Consider the following 19,721-nt stretch of genomic DNA (forward strand, 5'->3'; position numbering starts at 1 on the left):
ATTAAATGTGAATTCATAGTAATTTTGATTTTCTTTTATTGTACTTTTAATTGTTGTGCTGCCTATGCTGCTTTGTTTTTTTAATGTTGCTTTTGACTCTTAACCATCTGGCTTTATTTTATTTTTACATCATATTTTTCATAGGTCATTTTTTTGTAAACTGATGTTCTTTCCCTGAATGCAGGGGTGCAACAAGTTCTCATTGCGTGAGACGTTGGGATAGAAAATCACACTTTGGATGTCCTGAGAACCAGTATGTTGTTGCTGTCAGCACATGATATTGTCCGTTAAAGTTAATGTAATGTATTAGTCAGAGTCCTGGGAAATAGACGTGAATGTTTTATCTGTTTGACTCTTGAAGCAATACAGGCATTTGTTCTTAACTTGCCATGTGTTGACAGAGTTGACTAAAAGCAGGCTTCTCAAGCTGGCCTGTTGATTGCATTCTTTTGAAACCTTGGCATTAAATAAATATTGTGCTAGAGATAGATTTTTTTTCAGAATGTTTAAATGTCATAATTTTCTAAAGGATTTAAAGAGCTTGTTACTGTATTTATTGTGTTGATTTAAATGTTAAAATATTTCTTTAAAAATGAGAAACTGGCTCTAAGGACAAAATAAAGAGAATTTGATGTTAGTTTTATAGGCAGACTAGATTTGGCAGTTGGTGAAAAAATATTCATGTCAGCCATTAGAGAGTTGAGATGTGACAAAGACTTGGGGAGAAAGACTTTAGACTTCATTACACTGTGAAAAAAAGAGAATGTAGCTCTGTGTTAGCTTGTTACATGTAATTGAATTAAGTTTGTCAGACTTACTTTATGTTTTTACGTTAAATACTTACATTGATGTAGGTATTTATAATATTTAAAATAATTAAAAGTCTTGTCTCGTTCTCATAAGCTTAACATCATGTATTGCCTTGTCTCAGAAAACTCATTGTATTGCATAATACCTTGCAGCACCGGCATTGGGAGCTGTGCTGTATTCTGCATGACGTGTTGTGTGGTTTGTTTCTGCTTCATTTGACTCGGTAATCTACTTTCTTGGCTGTTTACTTCTGTTCCGTTTCAGTTTTTTTTTTTTTTTTTTTTAGCTCGACAAAAGTTATTTTTGTTTCTCCACTTCCCTACCTGGTAGGTCTACTGTTTGGATCTGCTATCTAATGTGAATTATTACATTTAAAGTAGCCTTAAAACCACACAGCAAGTCAACTGAATAGCCAGGTATTCATTCCATGACTCACTTTATTAGCCCTTTGAATGGTGTTTGGTGCAGTGCCTTAGGGCCTAACCTGACTGCTCTTCTAAACAAATTGCTGGGTGTTCACATTTTTTTTTCTTTAGTTTTTTTAATGCAGAGGCCCCTTTGATTACACTATTTACTTAATAGGGTGAAAAAAACTTGTGTTCTCGCAGCAGGAGTACCTGGTGATGCAGAAGTTCAAACACCTGGCAGAAAGCCCTAGTCTGGCACGAACGCACAATTCATGCATGAATGCACACACATTCTGTGCTATGCTTGAGTGAATTTGGGACTTTGTCTATTGTTGCTTTTCTGAGGAAGTAAAGCATCAGTAGGATTTTGTCTTGCAGATTAAACAGAAAAAGTAAAGGTAGTTTTATTATTGACTTCTTGCAGATGCAAGCATGCAAACATTTTCTCGAACAGCACCACTCCTTTGTTTGTTGAAAAGACGAAGACTCAAAGAGCTTTAACTGAATCACCGATGCTGCACCTAAAATAATTAAAGTTGTGCCTGCTCGGATGGCAATATTTACCTGATCATTTAACAATAACTTTTAAATGGCTATGTTCTTTTTTGCTTTATTACCAAGAGATTTTTGGATGGCCATGTCAGACTTCCGCCTACACCCATCCAACAAATGAGCTCCATAATTTACGACTGCCTCATCAAGAAGGATTTAACGTTGTATATTGACGAAGCCTTTGATATGATCTCAAGGAGTGTCAGCAATGAAGTGACTACTTGTATGCTGTTCAAATAAAATGTCGTGTTGATTCAAAGTTGTTTCCTGCTATTGAACACTGTGCTGTTTGTTCCCATGCTTTGTTTAAAGAAAAACAGAACCTTTGCTGTATGTCACTCTGTCCTTCTTGTAAAGCAGTTTAATACACACATTTCTGAAACCTGATACCTGTTTTGCAACAGTTTAAAGCTTCTGTCTCACAGTTTGCTTTACATAAAGGCTTAAGAACTTAACACCACATCCCCCGCAGCTACAAGGATGACTTGTATCTTGTCCATTTAAGATACAATACACTATAATTAGTTGAGTTAGCTCGACCCCTCTATTGTCGCTTGAAGACAGGTGGGAATTGTGCCGTTGTTAGATCGACCTTATCACGTGACTGCGGTCAGGTATTGTCCAGTAGCTGGGCTGGGTTGCTATAGCAGCACACCACATCCATCACCAGCGTTATTGCACTGTTCAGATGATGCCCACAAGGCCTAGAGGATCTGAACAACAAGGGAAGGGGAAGGATAAAATATAAAAACAATTATTATTTTACAATATCACTCCCACAATAACTTTTCACAGCAAAGGCAATCAATCAGCATAAAAAATAAGAGTTAGTGCTCCCATTGCCACATTCACCATGCTCTTGATGAAGCCTCTTCGCCAACGTAAGATTTGCAGCCTGTGTAATTCTAAGCTGGGAAAAGCTTAATCACTCTCAGGATTGTAACCCTTTTTACCCTTACCATCAAGTCTTCCTATTGCTCCACTTTCTCCCCAGGGGTTTTATAAATGAACGTCATTCGGAAAAACCTCAGTGTCTGGTCGGAACAGAGTTTAATTAGTTTTGTCTGTTTACATACAAATGTCTCATTGTGGTATTTTGTCACGTTCGCATACTGAGTAGAGCCAGGCGCCCCATTGCTGTACAGGTATACTACGTTAAACTTTGTTTTAAATTGTCTTTGATTTCTTTTTCCTTCTTTAAGCTGTGTGTTCTACTTGAATAACTCTTCAGCCAGATACAGGTGGCTGGAAGGCCAAAAGTCACAATCATTCTCATTCTTACCGAGTCAACCTTGAGCACACACACTCAAACTGTCTCTCTTTCAGCCTTAGGGGTTGATCTGTCTCTCCTCCCCTTGCTGAAAAAGTAAACTGCCAGGTGGACCCTATCTATTTGTCCTTTTTCTGCCTTCTTTTTTTATTAGAACCTGATTGCATTTGAACAATAGTTGTCCTCTCATAAATTTTGCGCCTGTGTTGACATTAGGCCACATTCCATCCAGTACCCTCAGGAGGAGAAAGAGCAGGCCAGGGTGTTTGGTAATTTGTTACGCTGTTAAGCACCTAATAGACGTCCACCTGGTTTTTGAGAGCAGTAGCAGCAGTTTAGGAGCTCCCCTCCTTTGCACTTCCAGGCTGCAAGTGTTTTATTGGCTTCAATTATGAAGGCTGACTTTAGTGTCTACCTGGCTTTTGTGTGTGTGTGTGTGTTTTTTTCTATTACATCTGGTTCATCCAGCTCCAGACAGGGCAGAGAGCCAGGCCACATCAAACATACTCGGTGTAAAACAGACGAGGACTGTGAAGGTATAACAAAACTTCTATGATTTTGCCGTAGACTCCCTTGTTACCCGCAGTCCTGGGTTTGAAGCTAGCTTAAGATGCCAATAACGAATCTTATTTGTTTCATGTGGTTTAATGAGCAATATAGACTGCAGCTGGCAACGGGGAGACCTCACAGAGACTGAGAAAGAGGCTACCCCACCCACAGGTACCCATACACTCCGACAGAATCATTGTTCCCAGCAGCAGTGCAGTCGTAAGTGGCACGTGGGTGGAGTGGTGGGGGTTTTAAACAAGCCCTCTTACTAATGCCCCTTTTTGCGGTTACCGCAACCATTAATTAAAGGGGAAAAAAAGAGTGCATCAGATGTTGGTTTTATTAGCCAAGGCTCCTTAGAGGGACTCAAAAAGAAAGGAACATATGTCACACATTTGATCATGCCCCCCTCCCTCCCTGGTACTTGCCCACCTCACACACAAAATGTACAGTCAGCAGCCGTCTGCAGACACAATAGCATTTGCTTGATCTTAAGGAAACTGTTAAAAGCTGGCCCTGCTCACGCTTCAGTTTCTGCTGGCTGGTTCATATTCTCCACTACTTCATATTTGAAGCTATAATTATGGTAATAAATTATCAAATTTAAATTTAAAGGTTTGTGTGTCAATCTAATGTCTCCAATAATGACAAAAACCGGGGTTCAAAGTGACTTTTTGAGTTCGGGTGGCATAGGCTGAAATTCAAACCTTAAAAGTACATGGGTTCTGCTCTCTGCACAATACCAAGATTAGTACCTGGATTAGAAGCAATCAACCTGTCTGTCTTTCACCCATTAAAACTGTAACTGTCTAAAATAAGAGGCAGATGTGCTAAATCACTAATTTTGTACACAACGTTGCATGCATACTAAAAGTACATAGATAATATACTTCTTTCATTCTCATTTTCCCTTGGAGTGTGATTGCATGCCCTAGCTTCAGGGACACGCTGATTTATGAGACACATGCCTGTTTTTTCATGACTTGTTTGATTGCATTCTCAGCTCTCAGGCACTCAGGCTGCCAAAACCATAAAAGTTCACACCTGCGCAAAATTTCTTGCGAGTCAGATGAAACAGGCAGAGCATGAGGAAGCAGGTGATCTAAGGTATTTCACTTCCCTTGATCAGCACAGGCATGTAATACAGATGAAAAAGTGGCAAGGCTGATTGATTGATGTTCAGTATACTTTTGTACAAGTTTTATCTTTTGGGGTGGTTAAGTTCATAGGCAGGGAAGGACACATACTTTTGAAATGGTTCATTGTTCTGTGTTGATATTGCTCTCTGCTGGTGTCCTTTAATGTACTGTGTACAAAATACACCACTGGGGTAGCTATAGTTACACATTTAAAGTCTAATATTTATTTTTTCTTTATCTGTTCTGATCTTCATAAAACATACTTTCGTTGAAGTTAAGCAAAGGTAGGTGTGAGATTCTCACAGTAACATAATCCTGAAAATGTTTCTTGTTAACCACACAAAACTCTTAGACAAGGTGTGTAACAATAGTTTTTATTCAAACCACAAAAAGTAATACTTATTTGTTGTTGTTACAAATTTTTTTAATATATTTATATAAAAAAAAGTTAAAGTTTTCAACACATTTTACCATCATTTTCCGTATGCACTGAATCATTGCAGAGTCATGTAGGGGCTCCTGTGTTCAATGGATAAGACTCAGGGCTCCATAACATTAATTTATAGTCAGGAATAGAGAGTTAGACAACTTGGGCGAATGTGTCAAGAATCATAAACTCATTCACTTATATTTTTTTTTTCAGTGATGTATGTTTAAAAAGAAGAATTTGATTTTACTTAAATTTAAGTTGATAAATTGTCAAAGTTGGTGTAAGCCTAAGCTTTTTTTTTCCATTATTGTTACTTTTTTTTTTTTTAACAGATAAACACTTGTGGAAAATTTAATTGAACATGTAGAGTGAAAGGCTACTGAGTTCAGTAGAAGTTTAATTAAATTCAAATGCATTCCAGCTGTAGTTCCAAACTAAAAAATGACCTCATCAACCACACTCCTGCAGTTTCCACTGACTTTCCAATCAGTCAGCTTTCTTTCTTGCAGACAATAGCAATGTTTATTTGTTACCAGCACTGAAACAAATAAGGGAGTGCGACGCTTAATTTGTAAATCAAACAGTGTCGGAACTTAAATAGCAAAGTGAGAGAGGAATTAACTGAGGCCAAAACAAAGATACTGAAAAATGTTTCTAAATTATGTTTAAATGCTTTATGTGTAATTTATCACATAAAGCAGGACCATGTATTGCCTGGTTGTTTAGTATACCCCACACTGCAGCCAGGTGCATTTCCTCCTCCTCCTGGGACAACAAGTGCTGCTCTAACTTTTTCCCCTCCACTTACCTTTTTCTTTCTTTGACTTTTGTAAAAAGCAACACATCATTTTGGCATTTTGTATGATGATGTCCTGAGTCAGGAAGCCCATGCACTGTAGTCCCTTGTGATTACAAAAAACCTTCTGTAGCAATAATGCAATAAGCGTTGTCTCCTATCTACATTCTCTTGGTTGTTTTTCACTTTGCCTGACACAATTGTGCATTTATCAGTGTAATTGCTGGAGTCGGAAGCACTGATGTTGTCTATTAGGCGGATTTCTACCCTGTTAAGAGCGTAGAACCTTTTAATGTATGACCCTGCTTGAGTGTAGTCCTACACAATTACACACCAACCAGAGATTGAAAGTACTGATGATGCTGATGATTGGGCTGGTCAGGACGGTGGGTGATCTGATGGCAGTGATGATATTGGACCACCCTTCACTCTTCTGACAAGCCTTTCAGATGGACTCAGAGAGCGAAACAACAAAGTGAAACTGAGGTTAATCATTTTATTTACTCACTTTTCTCTCCCCCCTTTTCTCCTCTCCTTCCTTTATTCAACCAAGTGATGGAGCTCGGACCATGGAGTGCAGGGGGAGGAAATCGATAGGGAGCGCATTACAGTAAAACGTATTGATTAGGAGACCTGTGAGCAGTGTGTTGGTCGCAGAGATGGTGGAATGATGCAATGCTTAAAGGAATTTATCCTTTGACTTTTACATTAACCTTTTATTGACTGCTTTGCCTGTCCATAATTAACACTCACTTTAGCTAAAGTGGTTAGTTTGAGCGCAAAGGGGCTCGGGCCCTTATTACAGTGAGGGCCGTGGAGCTACTGCCCCAGCCGCAGTTCAAGTGCACTGTGCTGCACGGAGGTACAGGCCTCTGTGGAATAGAGGCGATGGAGTCCTAGATACCTTTCGCATTAGCATACCATTTGAGCAGGGGCCTGCCAGGCTATAAGGTTTCAGGGCAAATTGAAATGAGTGATTGTATTGCCAATCTCTCTTGACCGAGCGCCAGATGGGATAGTTAGGCCCATATCTGTCTGGGGTTAATCCATTGGAACAGCCTGGACTCGCAAACACATTCTCTACCTCCTTTAAAGCCCTTCCTTTCCAACACCACTGAACACACACATGCACGCCTCTTTGTCTTTGACCTTAACTTTAAGGTGGACTGCTCTGCCAGGGGAAAGTCTTTCGGAGGGCCTTGTTTGTACGCCACTGTGGCTTACACAGAATATCTTGTGAGAGCCCTGGAGAGCTTAAGGCACCTCGCCCGGTATTGACTTTTTGTTTGGTTCCATTTTAGCAGTCAGGGGACGGTACTCGGGAAACAGTGGTAGATTGTGTAAAAGTGTGTGCTGAATTACCTTCACTATATTATCTTTGATAGTCCTCCAGCCTCTATATCTTTTATATCTCTGGTAAACCAGGAGCCTTCTGTTTGCGTACAAATGTTGCAAGATCCCTTGTCAAATAAATGCAGCAGCTCTGTTGAAGGTGGCCAGTCGGGGTTTCACGCTATGTAGCCTTTCATTATGACTCAGGGCAGCAGAAAAAGGCTGTTCTTTCAAAGCTCTGCTGCATGAATACTTAATCAGACCAAATCAAAAGCATGGCTTCCTCTGGCCTGTGGTGTCCATAAGCCGATGTCAGCAGAATCACACGGTGTGTATATGTGTTTGCTGTCTCGGTCAGTTTGCACTCACACACTGCAGAGATCAGTATGCCATCCATGTCTTCATCTTCCCTCTCTGAAGTGGTGCTTCCTTTAATTCGCACCCTAAATAAATGATGAGAACATTTAAACACATGGCTCGTCGCAAAGCCCCAAGGTCGCTTAATCGTATTATTTATGAAGTGATGTGCTACATAATGGTACTTAGTGCATGTTAACAGATGCTATTATCAGGCCCTGATCCAGAACGCCAAAAGATATATTGGACAGTGGATGTTAATGCTGCTCCTCACCACCGTAATGCAGCAGCCGTTTAAAGGGCTAACCACACCAAAAATGCAGCACTTAGGCTGAGAGCCAGTTGAACATTAAGTGGCTCTAGAGAAAATATATTACAACAAATTGTGGCAGCCCCCGGCTGTCCCCTAACAACTTTAACATCCCCTCATCCCATCCATAACCGACCCCCATATCTTTCTCTTGGTCTCCTTTATGCCCTCCGCTCAGTCAGTGGCCACAAGGTGGTGTTGGTGGTTGGGCGTCTGTGGATTGGGTAAAGAGATATGACAGACGGTGGCATAATGACTGAGTGGGGAATTTAGCTGGCCTTGTGGCTCGGGAAGCACACACTACACACAGGGAACATACAAAATGCCATATCCAGCCTCTCCCTGTTGCACCTCCAGGTCAGGGGTCACTCTCGTCTGTCAGGAGGAAGAGGGAGGGCAGATTTACAGTGACAGCAGAGAGCACAACAGAGTCACAGCAGTAAATATTTACACAGGTCTGACAAAAGATGTGGCCGAGGTCTGCGGGGGTTCAACATACTGTGGAAATTACAGATGACCTCCAATTATTAATCACACAACAATCATGCTGTTACACAAAGAGGCTGGGTTTCTCACTGCAGCAACAGAGAGTGATGTTCTTATGAAAGCATCCTGCTGTGTGGGGCTCTTGGTGAGTGTGAAATGAACAGGGCATTAATCACGATGCATGATATCATGTCTTATCATCACTTTTATGCTGTCACAGGCATTCATCGCTTGAGAAAATATGTTCTGACATCACTTTTCCTATTTGTCTCAGCTATGTTTGGTTCTGGGACCTTTCTGGCTTGAAAGTGTGTCAGTGTTGCCAAAAACAGTTCAAGCATTCAAGACAAGTGCAGGAAATTAAAAATGCTTACAGTCTCTTTTATACAAGAGAGACAAAGACAAACTCCTAAGCTGCGAGTGAGATAGAACATCCTCCATTTATCTCCAACTCTTAACAAATTCACTGTTGCTGAATGCAGCAGCAGAAAGTCTTCCAAGTCTGTTGCCCTGATGTGTGTTTCTTCCAATTAGTTCTGATGGGAGGGAGGAGTTAATGGCTTTGTGTGTTTCCTGTGTCCTCTCGCCTCAGGTGCCACTCGAGTCTGGCGCAGACGTTACCCCCCGAGGAGGCCCCAGTGGACCGACCCTTCTGGGGTGTGGATGACCCCGGCATGCCTCTGCCCTTTGATCTGGCTGATATCATCAGCAGAGTGGAGTCCCTGCTGTGGAGGTGGGCCCAAAATAAATGTACACACTCACTGAATAAGTATATTTTTTTTAATGATGGGCAAAATTGCCCGAGTCATCTTTTATTGCAGTAGCATTAATCTCACACAGAAATTAAGAAATCCAACATTTGAGTGCAATTTATTCAAATTAAAACCCTTTTATTAGTGGTAAGGGATCCACGTAGAACAAAATCTAAAACATTTATTTGTAGCTGGAGTCGGGTTGGGTCAGTTCTTCTCACACACCTGGAGCCTCCAGTCTTCACCTCCTCCAACACTAACAGATTTTTGTGCTTGGTCTTTCTGCCAACTAACCACAACTAGAGAAGAAAAGTAGTGTTGGTGAGTATCCCATTGAGATTTTGAGGGTGTTTTTAACCTTTATTACTCCCTTCAAATGTTGGTAATTTAAGTATTGGTTCTTCTACAGTCTAGATGAACCTGAAAGAACCTGATATCTGTGTCATAAATATACATACCTAAAGGGAAACATAGAGCCATAAATTATGATGTAAATGTTTCTAGAAAATCTTAACTTAAAGTTAAATACAAATTAAAATAATTATACAGTTACATTCATTTTAAGGGATAATTCTGGGTGTCAGTAATTGTACCAATCAATTACTTTTTAACATGGTATTTGTCCCAAATTAATAACTTAAGTTAAAGGTTGTATTTTTCTTTTTTTTTTTTTTCATTTGGCTAATATGCAACAGCAATAAAAGACACAGTTATTTCATGGCTTTTCACACAGCAAAACTAGGTTTGCATTACATGTGGCTGCTGCTGTATGATTGTAATAATACACCAATTCAGCATCCATTCACTCAAGTGCTTGGCCTGTTTATTTAACACTTTTCTATAAGTTAATGGACCAGCTATTATTATTCAGTGTTTTACATAAATACGTGCACACAGACACGCAATAACTGATGTGATTATTTTTAGAGCAGTTTGTGAACCGTCAATCATGACATGGAGACTGAAACGTACATGTGGAGCACACGATGTGGGAACAGCTGAAAGGCTTGCTCAAGGCACAAGCAACACAAATGGCCATTTATGGTCATTATGAAGGCCCAAAAGGACAATTTAAATAAAAAACAAAAATCAAGCACTAGTCTTAGCAACGCTATTTGCAGAGATTCCTACAGCCCTACAAGTTTAACTTGACCTGGTCACTTCACATACAGCTTGATCCAGCAGACACCTGCTTCAAATTGTGAACAAAAATATGTTTAAGATTCAAAAGTTGAGTTCATTTTGTGTAAATGGAGCCAGTTCAAAAGTCCTCTACTGTCCTGATGTCTATTTCATGTTTGTCTATTTCTCTTTGTTTTCAAATTACATTACAACCACAAAACTAAAAAAAAAATAAAAAAATACATTACATTATAGAGGCAAATGATACATGGCTCTGAAAACTGTTTTTTTCAAATGAAAACAGAAAAAGTGCAGCATATTTGTATTTGTACCCGACCCCAAATATAAGACAAACATTTTTAGAATTACGTTTCACTCAATTACGTTTTTTCTTGGTTTGGCTTCTGTATCAACTTTGCACAACCTAGTGACGCAATATTTACAAACTCTTCTTTGATCACACAAAATTGAGCTCATTCAACGGTTTTGCAAAAAATGTGCATCCACTGTTGTTTTAAACTATAATTGAGAGCTTAATAATTTCAGTGATTCCATGTTCAGCCTTAGCCTTTGACATGAATAAATACCAGGAAAAATAAGAGTATTTTTCATGTTTTCATACTTATGTTGTTTCTGTTCCATTAGGATGTGAAGGACAGATAAAGGAATTAAGGATGAAATCAACCCACCAGCTTCTCTGAATGGTCCCCACTTCAGTTTGAGGAGACTGACCACTGATGCTACATTTATTGTGATTCCATCTTGGTTGGATTCCTTGTGACTGGGGCATCTACACCCTCCCTTTCTATTTCACCCACCGCTTTCCCTGCCGATACTGGCATTCCGGTCGCTCCAACTTGGATTTGTCTGGGGGCAAAAACCAGACCACCACCTTTATATCCAGAGTAGTGCTTCAGTAACATGCTAACAACGCAGAGCTTAGCATTGAGCTACTAGTATCACAACGGTCTAACAAAACATACGTGGAACCTACATTTCACTGTTAGCATACATTGTGTAACTATTTATTATTTCTGTGTACTCTGTTGCTTAATCTCACGTAATCCAAACATGCTTCAGTGGATCGACTCCTCGGTAGTCACAGTACAGTACATCCATATATGCTTTCTGCTTGTCTCACGGTGTTATGATACAGTATAGATTGGTAAGAAAACTCACTTTGGTCACATGGTATTGCATTCTTCACTTGTGTATAGCGTAACCCCGTTTTATTGTGTTCAGAAGTGGAATGAGCCTGAAGAGACCAAAGAGAGACTACGATAAGAAAGTTCTGAATGTCATCCGGTGGAAAACATGAAGAACGTGTCGTGTTTGTGGTGCAGTGGCGTGCTTGTGCCATTTTGCTTTGCGAATGTACTTTGTGTGTATGTATGCGTGCGCGCGCGCATTTACCAATGCGACTATACATGTGATCGGTTGTTGACTTGTGTGTGTGTTTTTTTTTTTTTTTTTGTGCACGCTCTCCCCCCCACATGCCTACATAAATGTGTGAATGTGATAGTGTGTGTGAGCCCTGCAGGACGCCTGCTAGTTGTTTGTTCTTGAAGACGAAGAAACGGGGAGCTGCAGAAGAGCCCCTTCTTCCTCTGCTCTGATGAAAGGCAGCTCTGATAGAATGACCCGGAACACAACCGCCGTTTCTCATAATTACAGCTGTTCAGTCGCTTTTAATTACTCTTAAAGTGTGTAGAGCACCACGTTCCCCTGTAATGCTGCGGGCCATCCGAGAGAGCGAGGGGAAGATCCGGAGCTTCTGACAAAATCCACTTTCAGAAAAGCTGCAAAAACAGGTTGAGGAAGAGGGCCGACCTCAAAGTGATTTAGCAGCTCAGCTCGTTTTATTTCTCTCTCTATCTAATTCATGATGAAGTAGAGATGCTGTTTGCTATTTAAAATGCAAAATGCGCTCCCTTTTTTTACTTCTAAGGTTTTTTCCAAGATGTTAATGGTTGCCAAACACTGTTCTTCTTACTTCTTCTCTTTCAGCGCTTTTTGTTGTTTGTTATTGTCGGGGAGATTGGTTTGTAGATCAGCAGCGGTGTTGACTTGTTTGAATCACTCTGTGCTCCCAGCGCCTCAGCTTGTATGTCTGAAGCAGTAGGAATGGCAGTAAATAAAAAAGAAACGTGTTTTATCCAATCGCCTGAGTCCTTCTCATTTTTTGAAAGTTGTATTCCTATCCAGTACAGCACACAGGTACAAACTGTTCATTACAAAATAGGTGCAGACATAAAAAATCATGTTTCCAATCATATTTCCTAACCTAAATCTTTTGAAAATAATACGTATAGTAGTTAACAAATGTATGCAGGCTTAGCCGATAAAAGCTAACATTAGAACAATGTAGCTTGTGTGCAACAAAGAAGTCTTACGTTAGGATAAATTGTAAGTGTGCCTCTGTATCTGGTGCATTTTTGGTTTTGTTTTGTTTTTTGTAGCAAGGGACTAGAGTTGATTAGGAAAAGTAGAAATTGTAGAGATGTGCTGAATCAAAATAAGTAAAAACTAATCTTGGAAGAACATGTCTCAAAAATGTACTCAAGTAAATGTGAATACAATACTGTATTTTTATGGAGTTCATATTGTTTTGATTCGTCAGTGTGCTGCAAACATTTTTGTGCAGCTCTCTCATGAAAAATAGATTTTTAATCTCATTGAGACATACCTGGTTAAAGTAAAGGTTACAGTCTCTGTACTTTGTGTTCGTCTATCGTAACAGGAACAAATCTGTAAAAGTTAAAGGGATCTGAAGCCTTTTGCAAGTCAATGACTGGAGAATATGTTCTGCTGATTTAATGGGCTACAACTTAAAACAGTGCCAGTATCTTTAATATTGCATCCCTTAACATTTTGCCGTACTATATTTTGCTTTTGGAGAAACCTCCTGATACCCCTGAGTGAGCACTAAAGCTTTTTTCCTTTCCTTTATTTTTATCAGATAATCTGCTGATTCTTTTATCTCCGAGAAAAGCTGCTGTGTCAGCAAAAACTTTCCTCCGACTGACTTGTGGACAGATGGATTGAACGTCGTCTCTCCCAGTAAAAGGAATGACGGCTAATATTCTCAATTGCACTTCGAGACCTCTCCGCCCCGCCCTTTACCAGCTGCTGTCCCAGAGGTTGCTTGTGTTAACTACTTCCTGTAGTGGCTGAGTGACTGAGTGATGGATGAGTGTGGAGCATTCTCCCCCTTTAGGGGGCAACTAAGAAAAGGGGCCCCACTTGAAGAGACAATTACACGGCGCTGGTGAGAGCCACAGGTATGCATTGTTCTGACCGGGGTCAGCCGCCATCCAGCCAGCCGAGCCATACTCAATTAGGCCGACAATAGGGGCAGAGAGAGATAAAATAACCAGGTGTGTGGTGAGGAAAAGGTATCGGTTTAGGGTCAAATCCCAGTCAAATGTTCCAGTGTGTGGCTGTGGCGGTAAGGCTGAATGCAGTTTAGATAAATAAAATCAAGAAATGTGTTTTAACTTACCTGTGATAAATATTTAGACGCCACCTGCAAAACTTAGATTTATTATAACATTTTGATTAATAAAAATCCGTCAAGGTTAAACGAGGAACTATTCCAGATCTATAATGTGTCAGGCAGCCCTGGCCACACTTGGCTCTGTGCAGCAATCATTGCACGAGCTACACACTCTAAAATGTATTTTGTATATACCAAAATGAAGACACTTGTTAAAAGAATTTGCATGCCTGAGTTTTTGTAAACTGATCCGCATGTGTAATGTATTTGTGTGTGCGATCATTGTGTGTCCAAGGAGTCCTGGCTGGTGTCAGAGGCCCCGGGGCCACAGAAGCAGCAGTAATTGTAGAAGCAGGGAGAAGAGCTGAAGATAGCATCGCAGCTCTGGGGCGGCTGTCAGCAGTGGGACGGCCTGCTCTCATTTGTCACCAACACAGACACACACCACTCAGCACCAACAAAACATTGACTTGATTGAGTACATGTGAAGCAACACAAGCCCTAATGTTTTGCAACTGTTAATTACACTGAAGGTCATAAAAGAGGCAGAGCGGAGAAGTTTCACATCAGCATGAAGACTGTGAGGCACATAAAATAACTGCTGTAAATCCAGCTAAAGGTTAAAGATCTGAATCACTTTCTGGGGCTGGTGCAATCTTTTCCTATTCATGTGCAATTTAGATCGACTCGTAAAACGTTTGGGTTGTTTATGCAAGATACATAAAAGTCTATTTTGTTTCTTTGCTAGATTTCTATTTATTAACCTCCATAAAATTTAAACTACTAAAAACTCAAGAAAAACAATTTTTATAAACCATAATTATGTGCCTTTTGTTCCAAAGTTATCCATGCGTTCAGTTATTTTTTTTTATTGCTTTGCCTGTAAGGTAGTTGTTTTATCTACTTGATTTGATCGTTCTGTTGCGTGTCAAGTGGCTGAATGTCTGTCTTTGTGTTACCGAATTCTGCAAAGCACTTTGTTACACCTTACTGAACAAAAAGTGCTCTACAAATAAAGTTGGATTAATTAATTGATCATGGAATTTTATTTATCACACAGGAACCCATTTCTGAAAGGAATTTGGACTATTATTTTTGACTCGACTCTTGCCGTAGACCTTGGCACTTTTAAAAAAAATATATTATTGTCAAAAGAACCTTGAAATAAGAAGTATTCAGTAAGAATGCATATGGTACTATATACAATATAAGGACTTTTCCAGTCCACCTGATAACCAGATGTTAGATTTTTTGGGTAGTGTGCAAAACACTGAAGTTGACCATGCGTTCGTTTGATGCCATGCAATAACAGTAAAATGAAAAACTATTTGCTTTGTTAGGGCCAAACATAATTGAATCATCTGCATCTCATCTAAAATGGATGGTGTGATCTGGCAAACATTAACAGTATTTGAATGATGGTCTGAAAGTGGATTTTCCTGAAGTGATTGTTTGCTTTGGATCCACATGCAACACTGGCAGTCCGAACTGGCCATCCCAGAACATTAACCTTATTCTACTTAACTAACATGGAAAATAATTAATATTTTATGTTGGCAATATGCATTTAAACAAAATAAATTACACAACGTTTTGCACCACGCTGGAGAAATTCTCTGTTGAACATTATTATTTTTATTAGTAGTATAAGTATTGTCTTTTTTTATGTTTCAAGAATGTATTTTGCAGAAATGCTACGGTAGCTCTAAAAACCAATGCTTTCTAAAAACATTCAAATACTCACTGTTGAAACATACCTATTTTTGCGTTTACATTATTGAAGTTGCAGGATGTAAGAAGCGCAGCCTATAGGCCGATAGAAAACTGATCACCACTGACATGCTTCCTCGCCCCCCGTTCATTTAGCATTAGAGGGAAAGGGAATTGACGGCGAAGTCATGTTGGTGATGTTTATGTAGTCAGAAGCCTTGCAGCTAAGCAGCTCTGATGAACACAAGCTATGGCGTGATGAGTGTGTGCACTTATTGCAAAGTGGAGAGGAGGTCTTCAGGGAGAAAGCCCTTTCAGATCAAACAGTAATCTGATCAAATGTAGAGCATGTTTGTGGGTCTTTGCTGTGGCCCTGGCTCTGGTAACCAGCCGCCGCAATATCATCTGTCCTGCAGGACCTCAGTCTCTTTAGCTCACCCTCTTTCATTACCAGTCTGGAACGGCTGACCCATTTCTCCCATTCAATCCCCATATTCATTCCACACTCATTGATCTCTGCTGGTTGAATTTTCTACCACTGGAGTTTGTCTGAAAAGATGATCTTTGTAGCAGTTGCAACACTGTGGCTAGTGTAGAAACAGATCCCAGGAGCATGAAAGTTGGGATTCTTTGTATGCTGAACGGCCTGCTCCGCTGGGTTATTTGATCTGACAACAAAAATCACCTGGCTTGCCTTAGGGAACCAAACCAAAGTCAATGTTACACGTCAGCTAATGTTCAGCTTTTGTTCTTTATTTCAGAATGAAATTAGTTGTACTTTAGCCAACTATAAAGCACAGAAGCAACAAAAAGAAAGTTTCTGATTGTGAATTCTCACTTTTACACCATTCCAGTCCACTGAGCCCTGTTTCTCCAAACCGCCAATGAAGCATCCCCACTCACACCTGCCTCCCTCTCTTAACATTGCGAGACCCCTTATTGCCCCGCCATTCATATCAGTGGGATTAAATGGATCGTTTTCCAACGTTAGCAGCTCCTCCGCCGAGTGGTCTTGATGTCAGGGCCAAGCATAATTGAGTCATCTGCATCTCATCTAAAATGGATGAAAGGACTTTCTGATATCGCCAGTCCTCTCCCCATGCAGCAACCCACTAACACACGCACACACACACACGCACACACACACACGCATGCAAATCCACACTTAGGACGAAAGAGAGAGAGCTTTTTATTCATTTTAGGAAGATAGAACAAAGGCAGCCAGAGATAAAGGAGCTATAACAACATCACCAGTGGAATTAGAAACCAAAGAATCCATTGATCAAAACAGGTATATTTACTTACATACTGTCCTTGCAAAAGTATTAATAATTTTCCACATTTTGTCACTTCATCTTAATTACTTTTGATTTGAAGTCTCAGACAGAGGAAGATTGGAAAATATACAAATATTTCATTAAAAAAAAGCCTTTCTGATTTTGTTTTTTTAGAGAAAAAACAAAAAGAGAAATCCTGTATAATTTTCCAGCCGCTTGGTAACTTTGCTCTAGTCTGTATGGGCTGATTACATAAAATCCCAATAATACACACAGGCTTATCAGTTGTACAAGTGTAGGAAGAATGTGCAAAAGTCCAAGCAATATTTATTCTTCTGCAAGGCAATGTACTGTGTGCGACTGTACACCACAATAAATTGGCACTATTTATAAAGCTTTGAGCATTTACACAAGATTTGGGAAGATGCTGTCATTTTTCTCCTAACAGGACTTTTTTTTTTTCCAAAGCAGCACAGGATAAAGAGGAGGAGAACAAAGTGACAGCTAATACTTTACAGGTGAAGCATTCCACCTGAAGGCAGCTGGGGACAAAAGTATCAAATTGTCTCCTTTCAACGTTGATGGCAATTAGAGTCATTTATTGTACGAGAATCATCACAGTGATGCATTTTACTTACCGGGAGTTTTTTTTTTTTTTTTTTTTTTTTCCTTTTCAAAATCTCTCTGAGATCCTCCACAGAAAACAACAAAAGGACGAGTACAAAGACGCAGATGGATCTGTTGATCTGCCTCATTTCAAAAGATGAAGACAAAGCTGAAGATGAAAGAGAGATGTTGTTCAACAAGAAACAGAGAATATAACCAGAAATGAGAGAGAGAGAAAAAAAAAATTGTGTAATATCTACTGTTCCTCGTCTTCTATCAGCATTTGAAGTCTTTCTCAGTTGCACCGGACTGCAAAAGCAATCGACCTCATCATTCTCTTCCTACGCTGCCATCATGTTTAATGTATCTCCAGGAGACTGTCAGAACAAAGTTGTGAATATTAGGTCATACTTAAGGATTATTCTATATGCAGAATCCAAGAGGCAATGGACAGATGTGAGAAGGGAGGAGGGATTGCTTTGAAAATGGGGGGTGTGGGTGGCAGAAAGGTGTGGTGTGTTCGTCAGGAGTGATGCTCACCTTATCTGCTCCAACCTTGAGGATGAATTGGCAGCCACCGCTTTAACACACACACACACATGCACACACGCACCATCTCAGTAGCGCACACACTCATATCCCTAACGCTACTGCCCCTTGATTGACAGCTCTTCGAATGAGTGTCTGAGTAGAGTCGGGCTCTGGCCCTCCAAGTAAGTGGGCCGTCAAATTACATCCTGGGGACCGGCTGGCCCTCCACTCCCCTGGCAGAGGAGATCTATTTATTTGTCTGTTTATTTGCTTGGTTTAAATATTTGGTGGGGGAAAATATTGAATTTTTGTCCCCCGGTCAAAGTCCCCCTCATATTTAGTTAATAAAGAGCAGAGGAGGTTGTTTGCCCAGAAAAGTGCAGGATAGGGGACTTTATTTAAGGGAGTCCTCGGAGAGAGCCGGTGACCTTCTTCCGGAGGAGGAGAGGTTTGTGTACACTGAGATGAGATTCTCCCTCCCTGCCTTCGCTAGCCTCTATTTTCCAGTCTAGATGTGCTTCCTCCCTTCTTCCTCCTTGCTTGCTGTCACTTTCTGTCCATCCTCGTCTCTGCACTTCTTTTTCTTGCTCATCTCTCGGCTGACTTTCCTCCCCATCTCTCTTGCCCACCTCTCTTTCTTTGCAGAGCCTTGCTGTATTTGACTGGAGCCTCTCTGTGGACTCCCCGGGCTGCATCCAGGTTAAACTCTTAATTGCTTCGGCAGTGGGTGGTTTAAGGCATCGGCTCATTGCAGCTCAGCCGGTCCCAGTGCACGGGGGCTGCAGGGGTTACAGGGGGGGGCGGGGTTGCTCTGAGTTTGGCTGTGAGTGTTGAGCACAGGGAGGAAGCGCTGCAAGATGATAAAGATTTATTAATAGATGCTGGAGACGACCTCTGACTGCTGCTCTCCAGCACGCTAATGCTGTGTGTTGGAGATGAGAAATGATCTCTACATGCCCCATCTATCTATCTATCCATCTGTCTTTCTTTGTTCTCCATTCTTCATAATATACTTAAATTAACTGCTCATACAACGGCCTAATCCATACATCGGCCACTGTTGTCGTCATGCAACTATAGTGACGATTTCTGGATTATAGCAGTCAGAGGAGCACTTTTCTTCAACAACTGTTCATTTATAATAAAATACATTATTTCATTATAAATGTAATAAAATAATGTATTTTATTACATTTATATTTACTAAAAAATATTTATTTTACTAAAAAAAACAACTTTCAATTTTTAAAAAACATGTAAAAGAAAACAAAAACTTTTCTTGTTGCACAGTCAACAGAAAGCTTGTAGAAAGAAGCTAGTCTGTTAAAAATGGTGAAGAGGATAATGATTGAAGAACTTAAACTAGAATTATTTATTTATTTTTTGAACGATTTCTGTGCATGTTTACCACTTGTAAATACCAAACTCTGCTGTTTTCACTTTAGCAGGCCACATGATACAACAGTGCAGCAGTCATAGTGAAGGCATACACGTACAATATATTTCACTCACTTCTCACTACATTAGCCACGCTTTTTCAACCACTTGACAACAAAGTCAACAAAACAACCAATTGACAAGCAGAAATTTAGTGGATTTAGGTGAAGATGACTTACTGAAGATGACATGAATCTAATGAGAAAAAATGATTTAAGTTACTTTGAATGTGGTATGGCTGCTGGTGCAACACAGTTTGGTATGAGTAATTTCATCTCACTATCAAAGAAAACATCCAGAATAAAGTGTTTATGTCAGAGGTAAGAATAGAATAGGCAGATTTCTCTCAGAG

General features: G+C 40.1%; 1 protein-coding gene across 1 annotated transcript in view; it reads left to right on the forward strand.

The window, feature by feature from the left end:
- The window catches only part of fto (FTO alpha-ketoglutarate dependent dioxygenase), a 159,085-nt gene extending 146,613 nt beyond the window's left edge, over positions 1–12,472 (forward strand). Inside the window, exons 9-10 of the mRNA XM_015031929.1 lie at positions 9,031–9,171; positions 10,958–12,472. Coding sequence (XP_014887415.1) covers positions 9,031–9,171; positions 10,958–10,964 — 148 coding nt within the window. The 3' untranslated portion in view covers positions 10,965–12,472. The remainder of the gene's footprint in view (positions 1–9,030; positions 9,172–10,957) is intronic.
- The last annotated feature ends 7,249 nt before the right edge of the window (positions 12,473–19,721 follow it).

This window comes from Poecilia latipinna, unplaced genomic scaffold (assembly GCF_001443285.1).
Source record: "Poecilia latipinna isolate Pla-1442-1.1 unplaced genomic scaffold, P_latipinna-1.0 Scaffold223, whole genome shotgun sequence".
Lineage (NCBI taxonomy): Eukaryota > Metazoa > Chordata > Actinopteri > Cyprinodontiformes > Poeciliidae > Poecilia > Poecilia latipinna.